At 38.3% G+C, this 26319-nt stretch overlaps 1 protein-coding gene across 6 annotated transcripts in view; it reads right to left on the bottom strand.

Annotated features, from left to right (window-relative positions):
* LOC112657055 (cytidine monophosphate-N-acetylneuraminic acid hydroxylase) overlaps nucleotides 1–26319 on the bottom strand; it is a 133400-nt gene that overhangs the window by 71154 nt on the left and 35927 nt on the right. For 4 of the 6 annotated variants that reach the window (XR_007408327.1, XR_007408326.1, XM_025442849.3 and 1 more), the window contains exons 2-4: nucleotides 18899–19102; nucleotides 15785–15876; nucleotides 1334–1443 (exon numbers count right to left, since the gene is read on the bottom strand). Coding sequence is in view for 4 of the 6 variants with exons in the window: in XM_025442849.3 (XP_025298634.3) it covers nucleotides 1334–1443; nucleotides 15785–15876; nucleotides 18899–19102 (406 nt within the window). In the remaining 2 variants the exon portion in view is untranslated. Of the gene's footprint in view, nucleotides 1–1333; nucleotides 1444–15784; nucleotides 15877–18898; nucleotides 19103–19342; nucleotides 19539–22988; nucleotides 23129–26319 lie in introns of those variants that run through there. The other 2 variants (XM_035710591.2, XM_025442872.3) reach the window with 2 other exon arrangements.

A 26319-nucleotide genomic window follows, 5' to 3' on the forward strand; every position in this document is an offset into this window, starting at 1 on the left:
GGATGAGGGTATATATGATGTGACCAAGGAAAAGTATATAAGATCTTCCCTTGGTAATCTTTTAGGTCTTAAGCTGGATGTTGGGCACATAGGTGTTCACTCTATTATTTTTGTACCTTTTAAATATTGCTTAAGAATTGAATAAAAGCCTTTAATATTTTCTTAATAATTATCAACTTATTTAATAGTGAAACACAATTGGCTTTCTTAATAAAATTAGAAATGCACGAACGATGCTTGATCATACCATTGTTACTAAACCACGTTCTTGAAAATGCAAGTGGTATAATAAAGATATATCTTACTATTATCTCCAGGTTATGTGGTTGCTGGAAGATAGTGTCATGAAACAGAACATTGGCTTTCAAAATATCTGAGTTGGAATCCTACCTGTGCTGCTTATTATCAACATCCTGACCTGTAGAGTAGGATTACAATGCAGACATTATAGGGAGTTCTGGGAATTAAATGAGATAATAGATCCTACCTAAAGTGTCTAGTACTATGCCTGGTACAGAGAGGCATTTAATAAATAACTGGGACTATTATGGTAATTATTGTACCTTCAAGGAATGAAGAGGTAAAAAGAGAGTTCAGCACTGAACAAACCAAACTACATACTAGCAAATACCAGTTAGAAAATACTATAGTGGGGTGCCTGGGTGGCTCCAACGGCTAAGTGTCTGCCTTTGGCTCAGGTCATATCCCAGGATCCTGGGATTGGGCCCCACATTGGGCTCCCTGCTCAGTGAGGAGTCTGCTTCTCCCTCTCCCTCTGCCTCTTCACTCCACTCAAGCTCGCTCTCTCTCTTTCTCACTTACAGGTTCTGTGTGTACATGTTATGACTTCCTGGTCCTTCTGGGAATGGCTATAATTTCCAACTGGGACATCTTCTCAGAAACTCTCTTCAATATTAAGCAGAAAAAACTGTTTCCTCCATAGAAAATCCTAAAGCTAGGAAAATCACATGGTGCAGAAATATACAACTAGCCATCTTATCTGACAGCAATCTGATATCAAAGGTAATTTCCAAACTTCCTCCAAAACTTTGGCATGACTCTCCTTTGGGAACTCCTTTATTCATGGCTTTTGGTTTTTGGTTTTCTTCTGAATATATTTCTTTGAAATTCCTATCAAGTTCTGGGGATTCCTAAGAAATTTGCTTAATAGTTCAGAATAACTTTATTTCATGTCCTAACTAGCCACCTCAAAGACTATTCAAGGTAATACAGGATGTAAATATATATATCTTCGTTTTATTTTATATATTTACATATTTAAATGGACATCTTAGTTTTATTTTTGTTTTTAAGAATATTATAATTTTATTACCTGTACTTCTCCAAAAGCCAAATGTTCCGGAGCTCTGGGTTCTGAATCCCAGGGGTTAGGAGGATTCAGTTCTAGAAGTAAAAGTCCATTTTCTTCATCCATTTCAACAACTGGAAGCAAAAGGGAACAAATATAGATTCACAACAAATATGGCTTTGAAAAAAACATCACTGAAATAGAAATGCATGGCTCAGGTACACAGAGTACCAAAGTCAAAGGGATATCAAAACAAAAGGCAATACTCATTTGTGTCAAACAATATCTGCCCAGACAAGAGCTTAAGACCAACACCAACTCATTTCTTTATTCATATTACACTTAAGGAACTCACTGAGTCAGGGACATAGACACACAACAAACAACTTCATTACAATCAAATGAATGAATGATAGAAATCAAGTGCTATGGGAATGTACGGGAGGGAGCACCTAATCTGGTTGTAAGGATCAAAGCAGATTTCAAATAGGAAGTAATGCTCCAGCTAGACTTGAAAGATGAGGTATTTGGGGTAAACAAAACAATTATGATGTAGTGAAGCCAAAGGGGTACCCAACAGCATGTACAAAGCTGTGGAGATAGGAGAGCTTGATATTCACAAAGTGACCGGTAATTTAGGACCAAGGAAAATAGTATTTGAGGCAGGCAGGATGGGCAGGTAGCCAGAGTAGGTCACAAAGGATCCTGAACAGCATATGCTAAGAATGAATTTGGATTTTATCTTGTGGCAATGAGGAGTCAATGAAGAATTTTAAGCAATTGTGGCAGATGTTACTGGTGGCCTGCACAAAATCTATTCTCTCCTTCTTTCTTATTGTTAGCATCCTAATTTTTTTTTCTTAAGAGTGGTGGTATACGTTATCTAAAGGTCATGATTTCCCAGCCCCCACCCCCTGCAATTATGAGTAGCCACAAACATAGCTCTGGGCATTGATGGAGGTCGCTGAACCTCTCGCGGAGGACAATCCCTTATGACTTTCTCCTCTTCCAGATTCTGGAAACTGATCCCCTCATCCCTGTGGTCCTAAAGATGGCTAATCCAGTTGCTATCAACATTAAGTCACTCCACTTACTCTGTGATTCTCCCATAGCCACACCTTATAAAAACCTCTTCGTGAATACACCCTCATCAAATTATCCTAATTTGGGGATGCCACCTGTTTGTTTTTGTGAGTCTAACTAAAACAATAATTTAAAATATTACACTGAAACCCTAAATTCAGAGGGGTAATTACTTCTGAGGGATGAGGGTATATATGATGTGACCAAGGAAAAGTATATAAGATCTTCCCTTGGTAATCTTTTAGGTCTTAAGCTGGATGTTGGGCACATAGGTGTTCACTCTATTATTTTTGTACCTTTTAAATATTGCTTAAGAATTGAATAAAAGCCTTTAATATTTTCTTAATAATTATCAACTTATTTAATAGTGAAACACAATTGGCTTTCTTAATAAAATTAGAAATGCACGAACGATGCTTGATCATACCATTGTTACTAAACCACGTTCTTGAAAATGCAAGTGGTATAATAAAGATATATCTTACTATTATCTCCAGGTTATGTGGTTGCTGGAAGATAGTGTCATGAAACAGAACATTGGCTTTCAAAATATCTGAGTTGGAATCCTACCTGTGCTGCTTATTATCAACATCCTGACCTGTAGAGTAGGATTACAATGCAGACATTATAGGGAGTTCTGGGAATTAAATGAGATAATAGATCCTACCTAAAGTGTCTAGTACTATGCCTGGTACAGAGAGGCATTTAATAAATAACTGGGACTATTATGGTAATTATTGTACCTTCAAGGAATGAAGAGGTAAAAAGAGAGTTCAGCACTGAACAAACCAAACTACATACTAGCAAATACCAGTTAGAAAATACTATAGTGGGGTGCCTGGGTGGCTCCAACGGCTAAGTGTCTGCCTTTGGCTCAGGTCATATCCCAGGATCCTGGGATTGGGCCCCACATTGGGCTCCCTGCTCAGTGAGGAGTCTGCTTCTCCCTCTCCCTCTGCCTCTTCACTCCACTCAAGCTCGCTCTCTCTCTTTCTCAAATAAATAGATAAAATCTTTAAAAAAGAAAAGAAAGAGAAGAAGAAAGAAAGAAAGAAAGAAAGAAAGAAAGAAAGAAAGAAAGAAAGAAAGAAAGAAAGAAAGAAAGAAAGAAAATAATCTGGTATTATATGAGAGACTCTCAGAAAACTCCTGCATTGATACCCACTCTGAAGGATTCTCCTTCTTCAGAATTTTTCTCCCCTAAGAGAAACAGAGGAAACTAATAGTCTGTAACTCTTAACTATTATTCCAAAGCAAGCACCATAAGGATCTCTATGCCCTTTGTACAAAGACAAACTACATATATGCAGAAAAGGACAATGTAATCCCTGCCAACTCCCTGCATCTATCAAGCAATGAGAATGTGGTATCCTTATTTTGACCTCACAAACTGACAAAATCTGGGTTATAACTTAATATTTATCCAGAAGAACAAACGAATGGAATTCACTAAAATCTTTTTATAAGGAAGAATAATGAAGAAGAATTAAAACAAAAACATGTTAGGAAAACTGTAACAATTAAATCATTGATTATTGTCCTAAAAACAGCCAAGAAGAGGATCCTAATAAACCTAATTTGATAGATTTAAAAGGGAGAAGTCACAGGTTGGAGGCAAAGAATGGGTTGAAAAAGAGTGTCATGGCAATCGGTTAGCTAAGTAGCCCCGTTGATCAAAGACACAAAGAGAAACAACCAGGTGGTGAGAAACTCTAATAAAATAGAATATCAAAGGGAGGACAGCAGAGTTTAACAGCAGTAGAAAATGACTCCAGCGGAAACTCTGAATAGATGTAAGTGTAAAATGAAAAAGTTCTAACACCAAAGAAAATTAGCAAACGCGTTTGGAAACTATCAGCAGCACACCTGGGAGACAAATGGAATTTAAAACAATGACGCTATCTTTGCCTCAAATGAGAGAAGTCACAAAGACTGAGCAAGCCCTGAGCTGTTCAGTACGAGGAGAAAAGGCATACTCATAAGCTAGTTGGTGGGAACAAAAATTGGTCCATTCCAAAAGGTGGGTGGTGGTGCAATGCATCTGAAAGAATGGATGGAAGGGAAGGGCTCATTCATTCATTTAGGATCTCAAGTGAAGAGGAGCATGTTCATCATATTTTTAAGTTCATGATACTTATATTTGGCCCAAACAAAGCTCCTCTCTTATTTATTTATTCCCTTTATCTCTTTCCCACATTCACTGCCTTCTCCTCTACAGGCCACTAAAGGTGTTTGTGCAAAATTATATTATATTGTATGTGTGCATCCTTCATTTATATGAATGATATTGGGTCTCTAGTCTCTTTCTCACTTTTTCTCTCTCAATACTATGTTTTTAGGATTCATTCATGTGTACATCTAGTCTGTATCTTCTAACTGAAGTTTAGTATTCCATGGTCCACCACATTTTAGCAATTCCCTCTCCTGGTGGTTGACCCCTAGATTCTAACACAATGAGACTACTTTGGGATATCAACAGGAATAGGATGGATGGATCACAGTGTATTCAGAAACCTCCTTGGGCTAATCGGAGTCTGATTACTCTCCAGAATGGCTGCACCAGGCACACTCCCCCAAATGTGGATTTCATTATCCCTAAATATCTGAACCTTTGGCATCATCTCGGGTTTAACTCTGTATCAGTCAAAAGATGTAAAGTAACACCTCATCACTTTATTTTGCAGATTTCTGATAATGAGTTTGAGCATATTTTCATATACTTAGAGCCTTACTGGGAATTCTTCTATAAAATGCTAGTTCATATCCTTTCTTCATTCTGTAGTGGGTTTCCTATTTTTTTCAAATTTTTATATTTATTCATGAGAGACACACAGAGAGAGGCAGAGACACAGGCAGAGGGAGAGGCAGTCTCCCAGTAGGGAACCCGATACAGGACTCCATCCCCTGACCCTGGATCACTCCCTGAGCCAAAAGCAGACACTCAATCACTGAGCCACCCAGATATCCCTTCTTTTTTTTCTTTTTCATTTTTTTTTTTTGGTCAATTTCTTCCTATAGGCTGGATAATACTCCCTTGTTGGTTATAAACATTGCAAAGTAATCTCCCAAATTGTCACGTGTCTTCTTTGTCCACAGCATCCTTCATTCACCAGAACTCCTTAGTGGTGATAAAATCATAGTCCTTATCTTTTTTGTCCCTTTAAGCTGCACTTTTGAAGTGTTGTTGGAAGAGTCAGAAAGTGCCACCAATCCCTAGATCACAAAGATATTCTCCTACATTTCTTCTGTTACTTTTATAGTGCTACCTTTCTCATTTAGGCTATTAGGTTATGTAAAGCCTATTTTTATGTTGAGGTATATGAGTTTTTAGATATGGGTAAAAGCATTCATTAGTTATATCCTTTTGCCAGTCAGTAATTTAACTATCTTTTGGAAATGACTCCAAATACAGAGATGCTCTTAAGCACAAGCATGATAGGTTAATTTAATTTTTATTTTAAAGTTTTTATTTTAATTCAAGTTAGTCAATATAAAGTGTTACATTAGTTTCAGGTATACAATACAGAGACAACAGCTGGAGCTCTTCACCACAAGTGCCCTCCACCTCCATCACCTATTTCCCCCATCCCCCCACTGACCTCCCCTCTGATCAAACCATCAGTTTGATTTCTATAGTTAAGAGTCTCTTTGTTGGTTTCTCTCTCTCTCTCTCTCTCTCTCACTTCCCTTTGCTCATTTTTTAAGTTCCACATATGAGTGAGAGCATATGGTATTTGTCTTTCTCTGACTGACTTATTTCCCTCAGCATTATACTCTCTAGCTCCATCCATACCATTGTATATGGTAAGCTTTCATCCTTTTTACAGCTGAATAATATTCCATTGTGCATACACACACACACACACACACACACACACGTATATATACATATGTCTTCTTTATCCATTCATCTATCAATAGACACTAGGCTGCTTCCATAATCTGGCTATTGTAAGCAATGCTGCAGCAAACATAGAGGTGCATATATCTTTTCAAATTAGTATTTTCATATTCTCTGGTAAATATCCAGTAATGGAATTACTGGATCAAATGGTAATTCTATGTTTTATTTTTTGAGGAACCTCTATATTTTTCTCCACAGTAGCTGCACCAGTTTGCACTCCCACCAGCAGTGCATGAGGGCTACATCTTCTCCAACACCTGTTCCTTGTTGTTTTTGATTTCAGCTGTTGTAACAGGTATGAGGTGGTACCCCATTGTGGTTCTGATTTGCATTTCCCTGATAATTAGTGATATTGCACATCTTTTTATGTGTCTGTTGGCCATCTGGATGTCTTCTGCCCATTTTATTTGGATTATTTGTTTTTTGTGTGTGCTGAGTTGTGTAAGTTCTTTATATATTTTGGATACTAATCCTTAATCAAATATGTCATTTGAAAATATCTTCTCCCATTCTGTAGGTTGACTTTTAGTTTTGTTGACTCTTTCCTTTGCTGTGCAGAAGTTTATTATTTTGATGTAGTCCCAATAGTTTATATTTTCTTTTGTTTCCCTTACCTCAGGAGACATGTCTAGAAAGAAGTTGCTAAGTAAGGCTGATGTCAAAGAGGTTGCTGCCTGCATCCTCCTCTAGGATTTTGATGGTTTCTTGTCTCACATTTAGGTCTTTAATTCATTTTGAAATTGTGCATTGTGTAATTTAGTAGTCCACTTTATTTCTTCTGTATGTTGCTGCCTAGTTTTCCCAACATCATTTGTTGGAGAGGCCATCTTTCTCCCATTGGATATTCTTTTCTGCTTTGTTGAAGATTAACTGACCATAGAGTCGTGGGTTTATTTCTGTTTTTTTTTTTATTCTCTTCTTTTGATCTCTGTGTCTATTTTTGTGCCCACAGTTTTATTTTAGATGGCAAAAGTAACACTACAAACAGCCTAAATTCCAACAACAGGGAAATGGCTAAGGAAGTTATTTAAGTTAGTATTTAACGTAAACATACTTCCAAATTTTGTATGTATAGAATCTGACATAATATGACTAATGTCATAATACTAATAAAAGAAAATACACAAAAATATATAATATATAGAGGGGCGCCTGGATGGTGCAATTGGTCAAGTGTCCAACTCTTGGTTTTGGCTCGGATTGTGATCTCAGGGTCATGGGATCGAGCCCTGCATTGCAGTCGGTGTTCAGCGAACAGTCTGCTTAAGACTCTCTCTCCCTCTCCCTCTACCCTTGCCCCTGTGCACTCTCTCTCCCAAATAAATAAATCTAATACATATATATGCATATATATCAAATAATTATAATTATTATAAAAAGATGACTGGAAGATGGAACAACTAGATAGAAGATCAGCAAGAAACAGAAGAGAGAGAGTCATATTATGTCAGATTCTATACATACAAAATTTGGAAGTATGTTTACGTTAAATACTAACTTAAATAACTTCCTTAGCCATTTCCCTGTTGTTGGAATTTAGGCTGTTTGTAGTGTTACTTTTTGCCATCTAAAATATCTAGTTGATAGCAAGAAACAGAAGATTTGAACAACATTATACACCAACTAGACACAACAACATATACAGAACACCCCACTCAACTGTAACAGAATATACACTTGTCTCAGCTACATGTGGAATATTCTCCAGCATAGGCCATATGTTAGGCAAAAAGGCAAGTTCAATAAATTTGAAAGGATTAAAGTCATATAGAGTATGTTCTCTGACCACGATGAAATGAAAGTAGACATCAGTAAAGGAAGAAAGATGAGAAATTCACAAATATGTAGAAATCAAGTAACAAACTTATAAATACAAATGGTTTAAAGAAAAAAATCACAAGAAAAAATAGGAAATACTTTAAGATAAATAGAAACAAAAACATAACATGCCAAAATGTGGCCAAAACTGTATAAAATGAAATTTTTACCTGTACACACCTATATTAAAAAACAAAGATCTTAAATAAAGAACCAAACCTTCTACCTCAAGATACTAGAAAAAGAAGAGCAAACTAAACCCAAAGCAAGCATAGGGGAGGCAGTAATAAAAAAAAATTGGAGCCAAAATAAATTGAGAACAGGAAAACAAGAGAAAAATCAATGAAACAAAAGTTAGTTCTTGAAATAATTAACAAAATTTACAAACTTTTAGTTTGACTGACCAAAAAAAAAAAAAAAAAAAAAAGAGGAGACTGAAATTACTAAAACCAGGAATGAAAAAGGAGACTAGACTGATTTACAGAAATATATATATTTAGATAGATAGATAGATAGATAGATAGATAGATAGATAGATGATAGATAGATAGAATACTATGAACATTGTATATCAACAAATTATATAACCCAGATGAAATGGAGAGATTTCTAGAAAGTAACAAATTAGCAGAACCAGCTCAAGAAGAAATAGAATATCCAAGTGGGTCCATAACAAATTAACAAGATTGGGCCAATAATCAAAAAACTTCCCACAAAGACTAGGTAAGGCCCCGATGGTTTCACTGGTGAATTTGACCAAATGTTTAATGAAGAATCAACACCAATAATTCACAAACTCTCCCAATAAATAGAAAGGAACACTTCCCACCTCATGGTATGAGGGTAATATTACCCTGATACTGAAACCAGACAAAGATATCACATATATGAAGCACCTGGGTGGCTCAGTGATTAAGCACCTGCCTTTGGCTCAGGTCATGATTCTGGGGTCCTGGGATCGAGTCCTGTATCAGACTCCCCGCAGGGAGCCTGCTTCTCCTCTGCCTATGTCTCTGCTTCTATGTGTCTGTCATGGATAAATAAATATCTTTTTATTAAATTTTTTTTTATGATAGTCACAGAGAGAAAGAGAGAGAGGCAGAGACACAGGCAGAGGGAGAAGCAGGCTCCATGCACCGGGAGCCCGATGTGGGATTCGATCCCGGGTCTCCAGGATCGTGCCCTGGGCCAAAGGCAGGCGCCAAACCGCTGCGCCACCCAGGGATCCCCATAAATATCTTTTTAAAAAAGATATCACACATACACAAATATAGACCAATAGTCCTCAAGAATATAGACATAAAACTCCTTAAAAATATATTAGCAACTACTATTTAGCAATATAAAAAATAATTATTACCATGACCAATTGGGGTTTAGATGAGGTTCAATTTTCAAAAGATATAAGACTGGCTCAATATTTGAAAATCAATCAATGTAATACATCACATTAATAGAACAAAGGAGGGAAAACTACATCATCTTCTCGATGTAGAAAAGTCATACAACAAAATCCAACAACCTTTTGTGATTAAAAAAAAAAAAACCTCTCATAAAATTTAAAAGAAAACTTCCTCAACCTGCTAAAGGGATCCAATAGGGATCCCTGGGTGGCGCAGTGGTTTGGTGCCTGCCTTTGGCCCAGGGCGCGATCCTGGAGACCCGGGATCGAATCCCAAATCGGGCTCCCGGTGCATGGAGCCTGCTTCTCCCTCTGCCTATGTCTCTGCCTCTCTCTCTCTCTGTGTGTGACTATCATAAATAAATAAAAATTAAAAAAAATAAAGGGATCCAATAAAACCTCCTGGTTAACATCATACTTCATGGTGAAAGACTAGATGCTTCCCCCTAAAATCAGAAATAAGATAAATGTCCCTTCGTGTCACTTCTACCTGGAGGTTCTAGCCAAGGCAACTGGCCAAGAAAATGAAATAAAAGGTATCCAGATTGGAAAGGAAGAAATAAAACTAACTCTATTCAAGACAACATGATCTTGCAAACAGAATAATTCAAGGAACCAACTAATAAACTATTGGATCTAATAAATGGGTTCAGCAAGGTTGTAGGATATAAGGTCATATAAAAAGATAAAGATATCTCCATATGCTAGCAATGAACAATCTGAAAATGAAGTTAAGAAAACAATTCCAGAAAAAATAAGTGGGAAATATCAGAAAGGGAGACAGAACATGAGAGACTCGTAACTCTGGGAAACGAACTAGGGTGGGGTGGAAGGGGAGGTAAGGGGTGGGTGGGGGTGATTGGGTGACGGGCACTGAGGGGGGCACTTGACGGGATGAGCACTGGGTGTTATTCTATATGTTGGCAAATTGAACACCAATAAAAAATAAATTTATATTAAAAAATAAATTTAAAAAATGAATTAAAAAAACAATTCCATTTGCAATGGCATCAAAAATAATAAAATACCTCAGAATAAATTTAACAAAAGTAGTACAAAACTGATATCCTAGAAACTATAAAACACAGTCAATAGAAATTAGAGACAACTTAAAAAACAGAAAGACATCCCATAGTCATGACCAAAAGACTTGTATTGTTAAGATGGCAATAAGCCCCAACTTATCTATAGATTCAATGCAATTCCTACCAAATATCCAGCCCCTTTTTTTCCTCCTCGAAATTGGCAAGCTAATCCTAAAATTCATATGGAAATGCAAGGCACTCAGAAAAGCCATGACAATCTTGACAAATAAAACAAAATTGTATGATTCACATTTCCTGATTTGAAAAACTTACTACAGAGCTATAGTAATCAAAACAATATGCAACTGGCATAAGGATAGACATATAGATCAGTGGAATAGAGAGTCTAGAAATTAACCTTTACATTTATCAACTGATTTTCACCAAGGATGCCAAAATAATTCGGCAGGGAAAGGCTTAGTCCTTTGACAAACAGTATTGCAACAGCCAGATATCCATATGCAGGAGAATGAAGTTGGACCTACACCTCATACAATGTACAAAAATTAACTCAAAATGGATCAAAGAACAAGATGTGAGCTAAGAACTATAAAATTAGAATAAAATGCAAAAGTAAATTTTATGACCTTGGATTAGGCAATGGTTCCTTAGACTATTAGTCTATTTGTATGTCAGTCTAATAAAGTATATTAGTATATTAGATTTAGATATTCTAGGCCTACCCTTTCTTAGACACAAAGGATACAATTTACAAAGAAAAAATAAATAAACTGGACTTCATCAGAATTAAAAATATTGTGTTTTAAAGGACTGCAGTTCAAATGTGAAAAGACAATCCACAGAATGGCAAAAAAATAATTGCAAATCACATATCTAATAACTTGTAGACTTGTATCTCTAATATACAAAGCATTCTTGTATCTTAATAATCAAAGGACTTAATTTTAAAATGGACAAAAGATCTGGATAGATTGCTCCAAAGAAGATAAATAAATATAAATATAAAATGGCCAATGAACACATAAGGAGATGCTCCACATCATTAGTTATAAGGGAAAGGCAAACCGAAGTCCCAGTGAAATACCTTTTCATACCCAGTAGGATGGCTATAATAACAAATATGGACAATGACAAGTGTGGGTGAGGATGTGGAGAAATTGAAGCCCTCATAACTCAGTGGCAGTAATGAAAATGGTACAGTGTTTTGGAAACCAGTTTGGCATCTTCTCAAAAAGCTAAACACAGAGCTACCATATGACCCAGAAATTGTATTTCTAAGTATATAAACAAGTGAAAACATGTCCACACAAAGATTTGTACACAAATGTTCATAGCAGTATCAGCATCATACCTAAAAATGAAAACAACTCAAATCCATCAACTGATGCACGTGCACATGAAATGTGGTCTCTCCATACAAGGGCCATAGTCATAACGTACAAGCCCTGAGAACACAATGCTGAATGAAAGAAGCCAGACACAAGGGCCATGTATTGTATTATTCCAAATATATAAAATATCCAGAATAGGAAAATCCAGAGACAGAAAGTAGATTAGCGGTTGCCAGGGGCTGACGGAAAAGGGGAATGATGAGTGATGACTAATAGTTATAAAGTTTCTTTGTGGGGTAATGAGAATGTTCTGAAATTAGATGGTAGTAATAGCACAACACGTGAAAATACTAAACACCCCTGGACTGCACACAGTAAAATGCTGGATTTTATGGTCCATGAATTGTATGTCAATAAAAAAAGGAGGAAGAGAGGGAGAAGAGGGAGCGGTCAGGGGGAGAGGTAACCATGGTGAAAAATAGAAGGAAAGATAGCAAAGCAGAGGCTATCCTGGGTCATGGGAGTGCCGATGAGGCCTTTCTTCCTTCTACGTCTCTACCTTTGTAATTATGACCATCTATTTTTTTATAATAATGATAATTACAAAACCATCTCAGCTTATATCCCAGGGTGGGACTGCGTGTTGCTTCCTTTTCTTGGGACATGGTATGAAATCACCACAGTACAGGTAGCACTTGGCGGAGGAGTGGGCTCTGTCAAACACAATTTTCATTCTCATGCAGTCTCCTCACTTGATCAAAGGCCAAACTTCACTGGGGCCTGTTGCTCCCAGTCCTCCGCTGACCTTGCTGCCACCTGCTGCCTTGCCTTTCACAGGTCCTCAGCACCAATTCCCAGCTCATCGCTCTGTTTTCCGATTGACCCAACTTCCTACTGGGTGGAAAATCCCTTCTTCCTGCTTCTGTGGTCCCAGGCTCAGGGGACATGTGCAGATTATCTGAGACCTCTGTGTACAAATAATCATACTCTGTGTACCAAGTGCCAAGAATTTAACAAATGTTCACTTGGAGAATTCTTACAACAACCCAATAAAGTAGCTTCTACTGATATTATCTGCATTTGGGGGAACAGAAGTATAAAGAAATTGAAATCTCATCCAAAGTCACTGAATTGTGTGTTTGAGCATCAGGATCTGAACCCAGGCTGTCAGGCCCTGTGTGTCCACTCTTAACCATTTTGCTACCCTGTCTCTCTGTCGGTCTTGTCCAAAAGACAAAGGTTTTATAAAAGATCCTAAGGACCTATAGATATCTAGGTTACACATTCATGAGGATGATAGTGTACTGTCCTTCCACTTATGTAAACACTGTAATAGTGCAAACCATTGATTATTATCAGTTTTCTGCCAAATTAACTTTGCAGTATTTGTACAGCACATGTAACCAGTTCCTGATAACAATGCGATCTATAGGCTTTCTAGACTAGGTCAACTGACATGGGGTGGGGCTTACTGACAAAAGAAGATGGTAAAAAAAAAAAAAAAAAAAAGAAGATGGTAGTCCAGACATCCCCTTCAGGGGCATGGGAGGATAAATTTATGGTTAAAGAAATTAGCAACTCCCCCAGAACAGCATTCTACCTTCTTGGGGGTGAATGGAAAAAACATGCACCCTAGTCAGTGACCCCTCTACTCATAGGGGAGCTGGAAGACAGCTGTGCAGGTCAGAGTCTTCTTTAAAAAACTATTTGGAGTTGGTCTCACTAAGACACATGGGGAAGAGTAGCCCTGATATTCTAAACCATAAACATTATATAAAACTTTATTTTTCTTTATAATCAGAACTATTGTTTTAGTTTCCCCAGTATCACTTTTAAGATATGCTAGAGTCATTGCTCATGTTTAAATGGTTTCCTTTTTGTTTTTCTTATATATAGTATTGCTTCTCCTCCTCCTCATTCTTAAGAGACAGCACAGCAGATAAGACTTGGAAGGTTGTGGAACTGAGGCTTCTAGGTGGGGGCTGATAATCCGGACCAGGATGGAACAATAGCTCCAAAGATGTCCATATTCTAATGCCCAGGAACTATAGATTGATTAGGTTATATGGCAAATGGGAATTAAAGTTGCAGATAAAATTAAGGGTGCTAATCAGCTGACCTTAAAGTGGGTAGGATATCCTGGATTATGTGGGTGAGCCCAATATGTATGTCACAAGAGTTCTAAAACCTGGAATCAGAAGACAGAAGAATCAGAGGGAGATGTGACCGCAGAAACAATGGCCATAGAGAGGCAAGGCTTTGACCATGGACAAAGACAGCCTCTAGAAGCTGGAACAGGCAGACAGTGGATCCTCCTCCAGAGCTTCCAGAAAAGAACACAGCCCTGCTGACACTATAACTTTAGCAGCAGAGACCCATGCTGGCCTTGTGATCCACAGAACTGTGAACTAGTCTATTTGCATGGTTTTAAGCCGTTATATTTGAGGGAATTTGTTACAGCGGCAAATAGGAAAGTAATGCAGAAAGCCTTGCTTCCCAGATACAAGGGAAAGAACCCACCACAGGGAGAGTAGGTCACAGTGCTGTATGCTGGTGAGTTTGGGTACGCTGATAATGGCAAGTGACCCCTGAATCAAGCCACATGGAAAGCTCTGGCGACCTTGACAGGAACCATATCTGTGCTATGGAAGGACTGAAACTCCACCAGGACACCTATTCCAAGGGGGTCCCCAGTTCTAGGCGTTAGAGGAATTGGAATATGACTTAACCAGGGGACGAAGGTCTAGTAAGGCCTTCTGTGAACACCAGACTGTGTGTGTGAGCATGCACACACAGGGGCTAAGAGCCAAGGCCACAAGTGGTGATCTAGGACAGAGAGGGACACCCCCCGCAGGAGTGAAGCGCTTAAGATCACCAACTCCAATGCTATCTCGAGTATGAAGCTCTCTGTAATCTCCCAGTCTGATAAAATCTGTTCATTATTCCTGTAACAATCATTCTGAAACAGTGTTCCTAACACATTTCCTTTTAAGGATTGTCATAAGTGACTTTTTCTAGGGAAAAAAAACCACAATTTTAATAAGTTAGAACAGAAACACACTTATTACTATGACTGAGCCCTTCTTACTCTATATAGGCTTCCTGGGATAGGAGGAAGCAAAAAAGCAGATGTGGAGCCAGCTGACTGAAAATCAGACATAACTTGTAGCCTTTTATCAATGCCCAAAAGAGCTGTGCAATTTGAAGTACTTAATTTCCCAGATAAAAACGTGAGCATTTATCATAATTATCCAGAGGATCATGTATACAATCATCTACCTTCTGTGTCTTCACAGAAAAAATATTCTGAGGACCATTCTACAGTACACAGTATCTATAAGACCCCTCAGAGCTTCCTTGATCCTAGCTGGTCACAGGCTTGTCTCAGCTACCACTTCCTCTAACATCATCTCATTTACCCTGGCTCTTACTCATCTTTAGATCCAGTCCATTTACCCATGCTTGGTTCCCAACAAATATGTGCTGAACAAATGAATAAATGAAGGGAGCTTTTGGAGAAATCTTGTTTGGAATTTACAGTTGTTCATTCTATTTTTAAGAAGTGGGGGGCATCTGGGTGGCTCAGTGGTTGAGCTTCTGTTTTCAGCTCAGGGTGTGATCCTGGGTCCTAGGATTGAGTCCTGCCATGGGCTATCCGCAGGGAACCTGCTTCTCCTTCTGCTTATGTCTCTCCCTCTCTCTGTCTCTGTCTCTCATGTATAAAAAAAATAAAATCTTTAAAAATTAAAAAAAATTTTTTAAAAGTCCAACTCTACACAGTTTAAAATCAGAATATATCCAAAGCTTCAAGTGTAATTAAAAACAAGTTGACATAAAGGATCCTAGGAACAACAATAGCAGAACATATTTATTAATACTGATGGTATTTACCTAGTTCATCTTGACAGAAGCTGCTTGGGGGGTTGATATACTTCATGGTGCTCACATCTAACTTCCAGTTGTGTTTTGTGCATCTAACAGACCTGCATGGGGAAAAAATTGTACTTAGGTTTGTGAAATGGTAAAAATGAAATTAATCTTACCATGCTTAAGTGCATTATTTTGCAGTGAAACTAAATTAGGGGCTTGAACACCAACTATGTAAAAGGAAAACCATTAGGAGATAATACTTAATAGCCAAGGAAATATATAATCATCATCAGTAGGTTATTTTGAAAAGGCAGATAAAAAAATAAAAGTAAATAAAATAAAGAAGGAACGAATTTAAATTCCACATCACAAAATGACACGTGTCAGACGAAGATCAACAGAGCCGAGAGAATAAAGTGGCCTTTGGTTCACTAATTGAGCTCCAACTGGAGCCAACACAAGGGAGGAAAACAGTAATAAAGGCGTGTCTCTGACTTGACCTCTACCACAGTGTACTAAGCTTTGGTTCAGCTCAACTTTTCACTTTTCAAAGATAAAGGATTTTCTTAGAATCTAAAATTTCAGGGCATGGTCACCAGATAAAATAATGCCCAGTTAAATATGAATTTCAGATAAATAGCAAATATTTTAAAAATACATCTCGTGCAGTATTTGAGAGATACTGAAAATTTGCTGTTAATCTGTCATTCAAATGTAACCGAGCATTCTGCATTTTCCATTTGCTAACTCTGCTAAATCTATTCCAAAATGAGAATCAGACTGTGACAAAACAGGATGTATATTGACTTTTTTTTCGTCCATTTCTTACCAGAGCGTTGAAAGGGGTGTGGTAGTTGGGGATGGGGTAGAAACAGTTCTATTTTTCTCAGTGTTTCTAGTGAAGTTGTGTGTGTTTTTTTTCTTTAACAGTTAAAGAATTAAAAAACAACAGCCAAGTATGTCTCACACCGGAAACACTCAGATATTTTTAACTAAAAATGTCCGTTTTAACATGTAAGTGAACTAGACTGATTTTTTTCAAGCTTCATTCTATCTAGAATTTTAAAATATTTTTTTTCTAGAAATAAAGCAAAAAGCATCTGCCACACTTCGATTTATGGTGGATTATTCTATGACATCTCCTTTCTTATCAGTGAGTAGCTGACAACCCTCCAAAAATTGAGAGAGAACGTTACAGATGCAGCTCTTCCACATGCTGGGCCATTTGAGAAGCAACCTAGCAGGACCTGGAATGCTCAGAAGCGGCAGCCAAGCGGGAGAAAACAACAGCTTCACACGCAAGAGAGGGTGTAAAGAATTGTCGAGCTTAAGAAACAAGAGCCACAGCTTATAAGGGCTACAGATCTGGGTTGTATGTGAAGAATAAAAATGCCTGAGGTGGAGAGAGGAGAAGAGGTAGGTCAGCATTCTTGAACACCTCCTGGAAGTGAGTGATTTTGCTGGTGAATCACTGCACAGAGAACTGAGTAGAGCAGCCAAATTTGGAGAAGTGGCTGGGGGAGAGCCCTGCAGAAGTTTCTCTGGGGACTCGGTTCCAACAAGTAAATGCTTGGGGAGCTGGATCTAGGAACAGGGGGGAGGAGTTCAGGTGTAGGAGAGCTAAGAGGGCTCGGGGAGGAGGGGGTGGAGGCCCAAACACCATAAGACATTTGTCCAGGTCACTGAACTGGTAGGCCTGCAGCTGGCCTTCTAACTGGGGCGGGGGTGCGGTGGGGGTGGGGGCAGATTATGCTCTCCATCACAAAGCTGTGACATTCCTTAAATGACTGGCTAAGTGGGCACTGTGTGAAGGAGAGGAGGGAGGGGAAGAAGAGAAGAAAAGCAGAGTCTCCCAACTGCAACAGTCACAAGACTCCAACAGCTGTGAGTGCCAGAAAAAGGTCACCTGCGACAAAACCACACATGTCTGAGGTCCCCCTCACTGGATCCACTGAGAAAAGGGGAGGGAATCAAGATAGAGCTGTCAGCAAATTATTAAGAAGTGGTTCTTCTAGAGCACAGCTGTCAGCTAAAAGTATATTCCATGTAATACTTGGAACACATTTATACTAAAAATAGGCTCACTGTTCATCTGAAATGCAAATTTAGAGGGAATCCTTGTATTTTAATTTTCCCAACCTAGCAATGTTATCTGAGGAGCCAAGCAAGCTACAGATGCAACAGTGATTAAGACTTTAAAAAATCTAACAATATGGAGGTTGGGCCCTGAGACTGAATATTCTTTGAAGCAGAATGGTGTGCAGCCGTGAGAGCATCCTCACATCTAGTGTGGCTTTCTGTACACATAGCAGGCGCTTTGGAACTGCTGCCCAGCTCCATCTGGGTATGCTAGCCCTAAACTGTCCACACGTGACCTGACAAGACTGACAACACACAACACAGTGCAAGGAAAAAGCCCAAGATGGGCATGTTTGAAACCACACAGGTCAACTTAGCATGCACAAAACCACCCTGCTCTGTCACTGCCCTTATGCCGTGGAGGTATGAGTTTAATAGGCAGGTTTAATCAAGGGGCCGGGGCCTCAGCACTGGTTCTTCCAAGAAGTGATCAGAAGAGCTGCTGTTCAGGGCAGGAACTGTTGAGGGACTTTTACTTTTGTTTATTAATCACAATGAGGCTGGCCAGGGAAATTGTACCTGCTCTCCGGTAGGGTCTGGAAAAGTGCCCCAACCCAATACACACACTACAGGGGCAATGGGATGAGACCTAGGGGAGGCTTGAATGTCTGAATACAAAAGCAGGCCAATGCACATCCAAACACTCACTCACACACATAGACACACATGCCCTAAAGCTTCAGTGTCTATCAAGCTAGAGATAAATCTCAGAATTCTCACAATCGAAATGCACACTAAGAGGTGCTACACTTGTCCTTGGGGTAGTTTTGGAGGCTTGACCCAGGCTGGGGTGAAAATTAGAGGAGAATTAAGAAAAGATCATAACATTTTGTGATCAGAGAGATGTCCTAAGTGAGCACAAGTAAATATTACCAATTTACTAAGGGGAAGTGATTTGTTGAATGATTTGCTTAAAATTTCTCATGAGCACATTTCCTGCCCAAATCTAGCTGTAAGAGGGGTCTCCAGTGAGAAGGCAAAAGAAGCCGTCAGTACCTTCCATCTAAATCCTCGATGTCTTTTATGAACAGGCCTCCTTGATGCTTGCACATATTCTTGCATGCCCGCAGGTGATTCTTATTCTTGTAGAGGATGTAATCTTTGCCAGTGTTCTTATTTCGAAAAAAATTGATTCCTTCCTTCAGATTGGCAACTTCAATGGGTGACAGATGCAAGAGGATCTCTGTTGTTTGTTCGATGCTACAAAGAGGCAAACCATTGGAGTGGAAAATCAGTAATGTTAAGTGTTAAGAGATAATCACTTGGAACCGACAGCTCAAAACCTCTTCTTTACTACAATACTTTGAAGCCCCTCCCTCCAAGTATCCAGGCGTGGTGGCTATCTGATGTGCACTTTCTGCCCTCCTTTATGTGTAGGACCTACTTGCTGAATGTGGGTCTCTGCCTTCCCAGAGAATGAAGAAAGCCCCTGTTACTTGCCTGCCCATAGTCTGCTGCTGCCTCTCCCTGGGGGATGTGGAAAGGATGATAGTGGCTCTCTCAGCTTCTGTTGCTCATTTGCTCCCACAAAGTGTACAAGGGAGAGTGTGTACCCCAGCTCACTATCAATTCCGTTGAACCACTTCCTCCCTCTGCCACACCTCCTTCCAAAACAACTCTATTCACCTCTAAAACCCCCCTCTGCTCTCCCCCACCTCTGTACTCTAGCATTTGGACCTGATGCTTCTGCCAATGACAGAGTTCCTCCCCTTTTGCCGCTGAGGGTCACACTTTAGGTTCAAATATAACTCAGTCCCTTCCCCTCTGCCCTGCCTTTGCCTTGGTTCAAAGGCTTGCCTCTGAAGCTATCCCCAGGACAAGTTTAGCACCTCTTAATTTGCATTCCTATCTATAAAACATTAAAACCTCATGCCCAGCAGGGTCCCCTGTTTACTTACATGTAGATGCTTTTTAAAATAACCTCTATCTTCTCCATGTTTCTCTCCCCATCACTTAGCAGACTGTCTATCCCAGGGTATGTCTTTACTAACTAGCTATTTAATGAATTAACCCTCTCACTGTACTTAATCTGAATAATTTATACATAAAGAACATGCCAGCAGCAAAAGAAGCATTTGACTCTTTCATATTTGTTTCAGACCCCAATTTCTTTTTTTTTATTTTTTTATTTTATTTTTTTTTATTTATGATAGTCACACAGAGAGAGAGAGAGAGAGGCAGAGGCACAGGCCGAGGGAGAAGCAGGCTCCATGCACCGGGAGCCCGATGTGGGATTTGATCCCAGGTCTCTAGGATCACGCCCCGGGCTAAAGGCAGGCGCCAAACCGCTACGCCACCCAGGGATCCTCAGACCCCAATTTCTAAACAAACTCTATTTATGATGCTACTCTGAAGCATAACAGAATATAATTTTTGCCAAGAGAAGTTCTAAAATATCTTTTTGCATATGTCACATATATTTTTGCATGGTATGAAATCTGGGTGCATGCTGCTTAATCTTACACTCCATCCCAAACCAAAAGTGGTCAAGATTCCCTTCACGTATTAACTTAAAACTGATTTAGCTCAAGTACGTTTGTGGCATTTTCACTTTCATTTTAGACATTCTGCAAATTTCTTAAATGGGAAATAAAAGTAATTTTTAAAAACACACCAAGATAGAGAATAATAGGTAAGGTATTTCCAAGTTTAAACTGATAAAGTATAGCTATATAATTAAATATGATTCACTTTTTTAAAGAAGATTCTCATTGTCACTTCTGTCCCAAATTCTTGGTAATTATATTCACAACAGATCTCAATATTTCCAAAAATATTTGTTAAGTGATTTGATAGGAAAGAATCTACTCTAGGCCTTATGAATTTTTTTTAACTTTGTTCTTATGAGTACAAATACCTAACATCAAGCCACAGTAAACTCTGACACAATTCCTAGGATAATTAGTCTAAAAGTGTAAAAGGAAAGCTTCTTTAAATATTTTGTTTTACTTGATTGAATGAACCGCTTGGCCAGTTTTGTGTTAGATTCTAAGGCTTTCCATGCACCACGTAAAGCAGGTTGAACGAACTACATCTTTGTTTACTAGTTCTTTGAGAAATCACATTGGAATCTAAGGCAAAAGGAAAAAATGTGGGACACCTGGGTGGCTTAGTGGTTGAGCCTCTGCCTTTGGTTCAGGTGGTGATCCCAGGGTCCTGGGATGGAGTCCCTCATCAAGCTCCCCGCAGGGAGCCTGCTTCTCCCTCTGCCTATGTCTCTCTGTGTGTGTGTGTGTGTGTGTGTGTGTGTGTGTGTGTCTCATGAATAAATAAATAAAATCTTTAAAAAAAATCAATAGGCAATATGACCAGGACAACTACAATACTGAAGGGAAAGCAGCACTCACTCTTAAAGGGCTCACATACAGACTCACTTGACCTGGAAACCAGCATAAAAATACCAGATTTAGAAGTGCACAGACCACTGGTGAAGGAGACCCACTTAGTAAACTTGGAGTACACGCCAGAGAGGCAGGCGGTAGCTGGGCCCCTCCCTGGGGACTGAACACATTGGCAGCATCAGCTTTTGCTCTTATTCTGCCCCATGGGTACCAGTTAGGAATCCTCCCTCTGGACTCAACACAAGGAGGTGCACCCTGCTGGGGGCACCACACAACCCTGCACCTTGGCAAGGCTCATACCAATAGGACATTGATCCCAACCACCAGCACGCACACAGCAATCCTCCCTGGGCCTGTCATCCAGCTGGGCTGGAAAACAGCTCTGCCCACTGGCATACTTGCAGAGGTCCTGGCCAGGCTTGCATCCAGCCACAGGCACACTTAGGGAAGTCAGAACTCTATAACGAGAGAGCAGCCCACTCAGAGACACCACTGAAGCACCTGATTGTGGTGTCAAAGGAGATTGTGCTACTGGTCCCCACAGGACATCTCCTACATAAAGCCATTCTTTCAAGACTGGGAGGCATAACTGAACTAGTACCTAGAAATAAGCACAAAGAGTTGGGCAAAATAAGGAGACAGAGATTATGCTCCAAAGAAAGGAACAAGACAAAACCTCAGAGAAAGAACTAAAAATGGAGACAAGCAATCTATCTAATAAAGAATTTAAAGTAATGGTCAAAAAGATGCTTACCAAATTTGGGAGAAGAATAGTTGAACACAGTGAGAACTTCAAAATAAAAAAATAGACAATATAAGAAAGTACCAATCAGAGTTGGAACAAAAATGAAGAAAACACTAGAGGGAATAAATAGCAGATTAGATGATAGTAGTAGATTAGTTATCTGGAAAAATAGATCAGTTATCTGGAAGGCAGAGTATACAAAAAAAAAAGAAACTTTAAAAAATGAGGGCAGTTTAAAGGACCTTTGGGACAATATCAAGTGCACTAGCATTCACATTATAGGGATTCCAGAAGAAGAAAAGAGAGAAAAAGTTACAGAAAACTTATTTGAAAAATAATAGTTGGAAACTTCCCTAACCCAGGGAAGGAACAGACATCCAGGCCCAAGAAGCACCGAGTCTGAACAAGATAAGCGAAGAGATCCACATCAGGATATATAATGTCAAAGGTTAAAGATAAGGAATCACAAAGGTAACAAGAAAAAAGAAGATTAGTTATGTATCAGGAACTGCAGAAACTTTGCAGGCCAGAGGAGAGTAGCATATATATTTAAAGTACTGAAAAGAAAAAAAGCTTATAACCAAGAATACTTTAACCAGCAGTGTTATCATTGAGACTTGAAGGGAGATAGAGTTTCCCAGACAAGCAAAAACTAAAGGAGCTCATCACCATGAAGCTAGATTTACAGGAAATATTAAAGAAGCTCCTTTAAAGTGGAAAAGAAAAGGCCATAATTAGAAATAATCAAATGTATGAAAGAAAAAAAAATCTCACTAGTAAAGACAAACATATGGTAAAAGTAGTGGATCAACCACTAATAAAGCTAATAATATAAAGCTTTAAAGATAAAAGTAGTAAAATAAATTATATCTACAATAATTAAAGGATACACAAAATATAAAAATATAAAATATGATGTCAAAAATATAAAATGTAGAGAGAGTTAGTAAAAATGTAGTGCTTTCAGAATGAGTTGAAACTTAAGTGAATACAGGGGTACCTGGGTGGCTCAGTGGTTGAGCATTTGCCTTTGGCTCCGGTCGTGATCCTGGGTCCTGGGATTGAGTCCCACATCAGGCTCCCAGGAGGGAGCCTGCTTCTCTTTCTGCCTCTGTCTCTGCCTCTCTCTGTGTGTCTCTCATGAATAAATAGATAAAATCTTTAGCGTAAAAAAACCTTAAATGACTACAAGCTAAAAATACACTGCTACATACATAAGTTGCTGTATAGGAACCTCATAGTAACCACAAACCAAAAACCTAAGAATAGATACACAAAAAATTCAAAGAGAGGCATCCAAACCTAACCCCAGAAGTTATTTACTTATATCTGAGGACATGTAGTTTTTGGAGAGGTTTTTTGTTGTTGTTGTTATTGTTGTTGTTGTTATTAAGGAAAAGTTAAAAGTGAGTATTAGCCAAGGAGATACACAGATGGCAAATAATCATATTAAAAGATATTCAACATCATCTTTAGTTTGGAACTGAAAATTAAAACAAAGATGAGATACTACTACAGACCTATTAGAATGGCTAAGAACCAAAAGCCTGACAATATTAAATGATGGTGAGAATGTACAGCAACAAGAACTCTAATTCACTTCTGGTGACAAGAAAAAATTATACAGCCATTTTGGAACTCAGTTTTACGGTTTCTCACAAAGCTAAACACAGTCATACCATATGATCCAGCAATCACTCTCTAAGGTATTTACCAAACTGATTTGAAAACATGTCCAGGGGCACCTGGGTCACTCAGTGGTTGAACGCCTGCCTTTTGCTCAGAACATGATCCCGGGGTCCTGGGATCAAGTCCCACATCAGGCTCCCCACAGGGAGCCTGCTTCTCCCTAAGCCTATGTCTCTGCCTCTCTCTCTCTGTGTCTCTCATGAATAAATAAATAACATCTTTTTAAAAAGGAAACATGCCCATGCAAAAACCTGCATAGAAACGTTTATAGCAGGACATCTGGGTAGCTCAGCTGGTTTGGTGTCCAACTCTTGATTTCAGATCATGTCATGATCTCAGAGTTGTGAGATAAAGCCCTGCACCGGCTCTGCTTTCAGTTTGGAGAGTACTTGGAATTTTCTCTCCTTCTGCCTCTCCCCACATTTATACATGTATTCATTCTCTCTAAATAAATAAATAAACAAAAAAATTTTAAAGAAAGGTTTACAGCAGCTTTATTAATAATTGCCTAAATGTGGAAGGAACCATGATGTCCTTCAATAAGTGAATAGAATAAACTGTGGTGCATCCAGACAATGGAATAACATGCAGTGATAAAAAGAAATTAGCGAATAGCTTCAGAGTTCCAGTTTCCAGCCCAGCATCTAAGCAGCTTGGAAACCGTTGCTCTTCTCCTAGTAAGAAGAAAAAAGCTGAATAAAATGAAAATCAACAAGTCTTCTTATAGTCATCAGAGAATTGAGATCATGAGGCAAATGACCACACCCACAACTGGAGAGATAAGAAAATGGCAAATTACTGGAGTAGAAATCCACAAGTAGAAACCTCCCTAGGAACAATACTGGGTTCTTCTTACCCATTACATCAATCCAGCTTTCAACAAAGCAGTACAAGGCCTACTAAAAGGCAAAAACAGAGGTTAAAGAGAGAGAGAGAGTAAATGTCAAAATGAGATTCAGATATGGCAAGAATGTGGTAGTTACCAGACTAGGAATTGAAAAAACAAAAAACAAAAAACAAAACAAAACAAAAAAACTACTAAAATGCTCAGGGCTCAAAAAAAATATATATGCTAAGGGCTCTAACAGAAAAAGTAGACAACATGCAAGAATAGATGAGAAATGTAAATAGAGAGATAGAAGAAATTGTAAGAGATAATCCAAAAGAAATGCTAGAGACTAAAAACACTGTAACAGAAGTGAAGAATGCCTTTGATGAGCACACTAGTAGCCTGGACATGGCTAAGGAAAGAATCTCTGAGCTTGAAGCTTTGCCAGTAGAAACTTCTAAAACTGAAAAGTAAAGAAAAAAGACTGGAAAAAATGAAATGGAATATCCAAGACTTGTGGGAAAACTACAAAAGGTATAACATACATATAATCAGAATACCAGGATGAGAATAAAGAGAGAAAGGAACAAAAAAAATATTTGAAATAAAAATGAGAATTTCTCCCAAATTCATGTTAGACATCAAACTATAGATCCAGGAAGTTCAGAGAACACCAAGCAGGATAAATGCCAAAAAATAACTACACCTAGGCATATGACATTTAAACTGTAGAATATCAAAGATAAAGAAAAAGTCTTGAAAGATGGAGGGAAAAAACCCTTATCTATAGAGGAGCAAAGATGAGAATTACATACTAATTCTTGGAAATTGTGCAAACAAGAAAATAGTAGTGTGAAATATTTAAAGTGTTGAAAGAAAAAGGCCCCCCAATCAGTATTATCCTGCAAAATTATTCTTCAAAAGTGAAGGAAAAATAAAAAAGGAGTAAGTCAAAGTCAAATAAAATCTTTTTCTTAGTTGATATAACAGATAATATTTTGTTCAAAATAATAATAGAAACAATGTATTCAGCCATTTTAGCTTATATATAACTGAAATTAATGACAAGGATACAAGGGAAGGGAGGAAGTAGAAATACTTTGTTATTGCAAGATATCTTTACTACTTGTGAAGTGTTATAGTGTTATTTGAAAGTGGACTTGGATGATCTGTAAACAAATATTGCAGCTCTAGGGAAACCATTAAAGAAGTTTTTAGAATACTATAATTGACATGCTAAGAAAGGAGAGAAAATGGAATCGTATAGAAAGCTCAATTAAGACCACAAAAAGGAAAAAAAGTGGAAGAAAAAGATAGAAACAAATAACAAAAGCAAAGAATAGAAAAGAGGAACAAATATGGTAGTTACTAATTCAACTATATCAATAAATACTTTAAGCATCAAAGGTCTAAATATACCAATGAAAAGGGGACCCACCTATAGACTGTTTACAAGAAACACACTTTTTAAAAAAATTTCAGTATAGTTAACACACAATGTTACATTTGTTTCAAGTATACAACATAGTGATTCAACAAGTTTATATGTTATATATGCTCACCATAAGTATAGCTACCATCTGTCACCATAAAAAGCTATTACAATACCACTCCCTATATTCCCTATGCTGTACCTTTTATTCCTGGGACTTCCTCATTCCATAACTGGAAGCTTGTTTGATAAAGATGTATAAAGATGCATATACATTAAAAGTAAAGTAATGGAGAAAGATATATCATGCTAACTCTAATAAAAAGAAAGTAGGAGTAGCTATGTTAATTTATAATATAGCAGACTTTAGGGCAGGTAAAG

This window comes from Canis lupus, chromosome 35, assembly GCF_003254725.2.
Source record: "Canis lupus dingo isolate Sandy chromosome 35, ASM325472v2, whole genome shotgun sequence".
Lineage (NCBI taxonomy): Eukaryota > Metazoa > Chordata > Mammalia > Carnivora > Canidae > Canis > Canis lupus.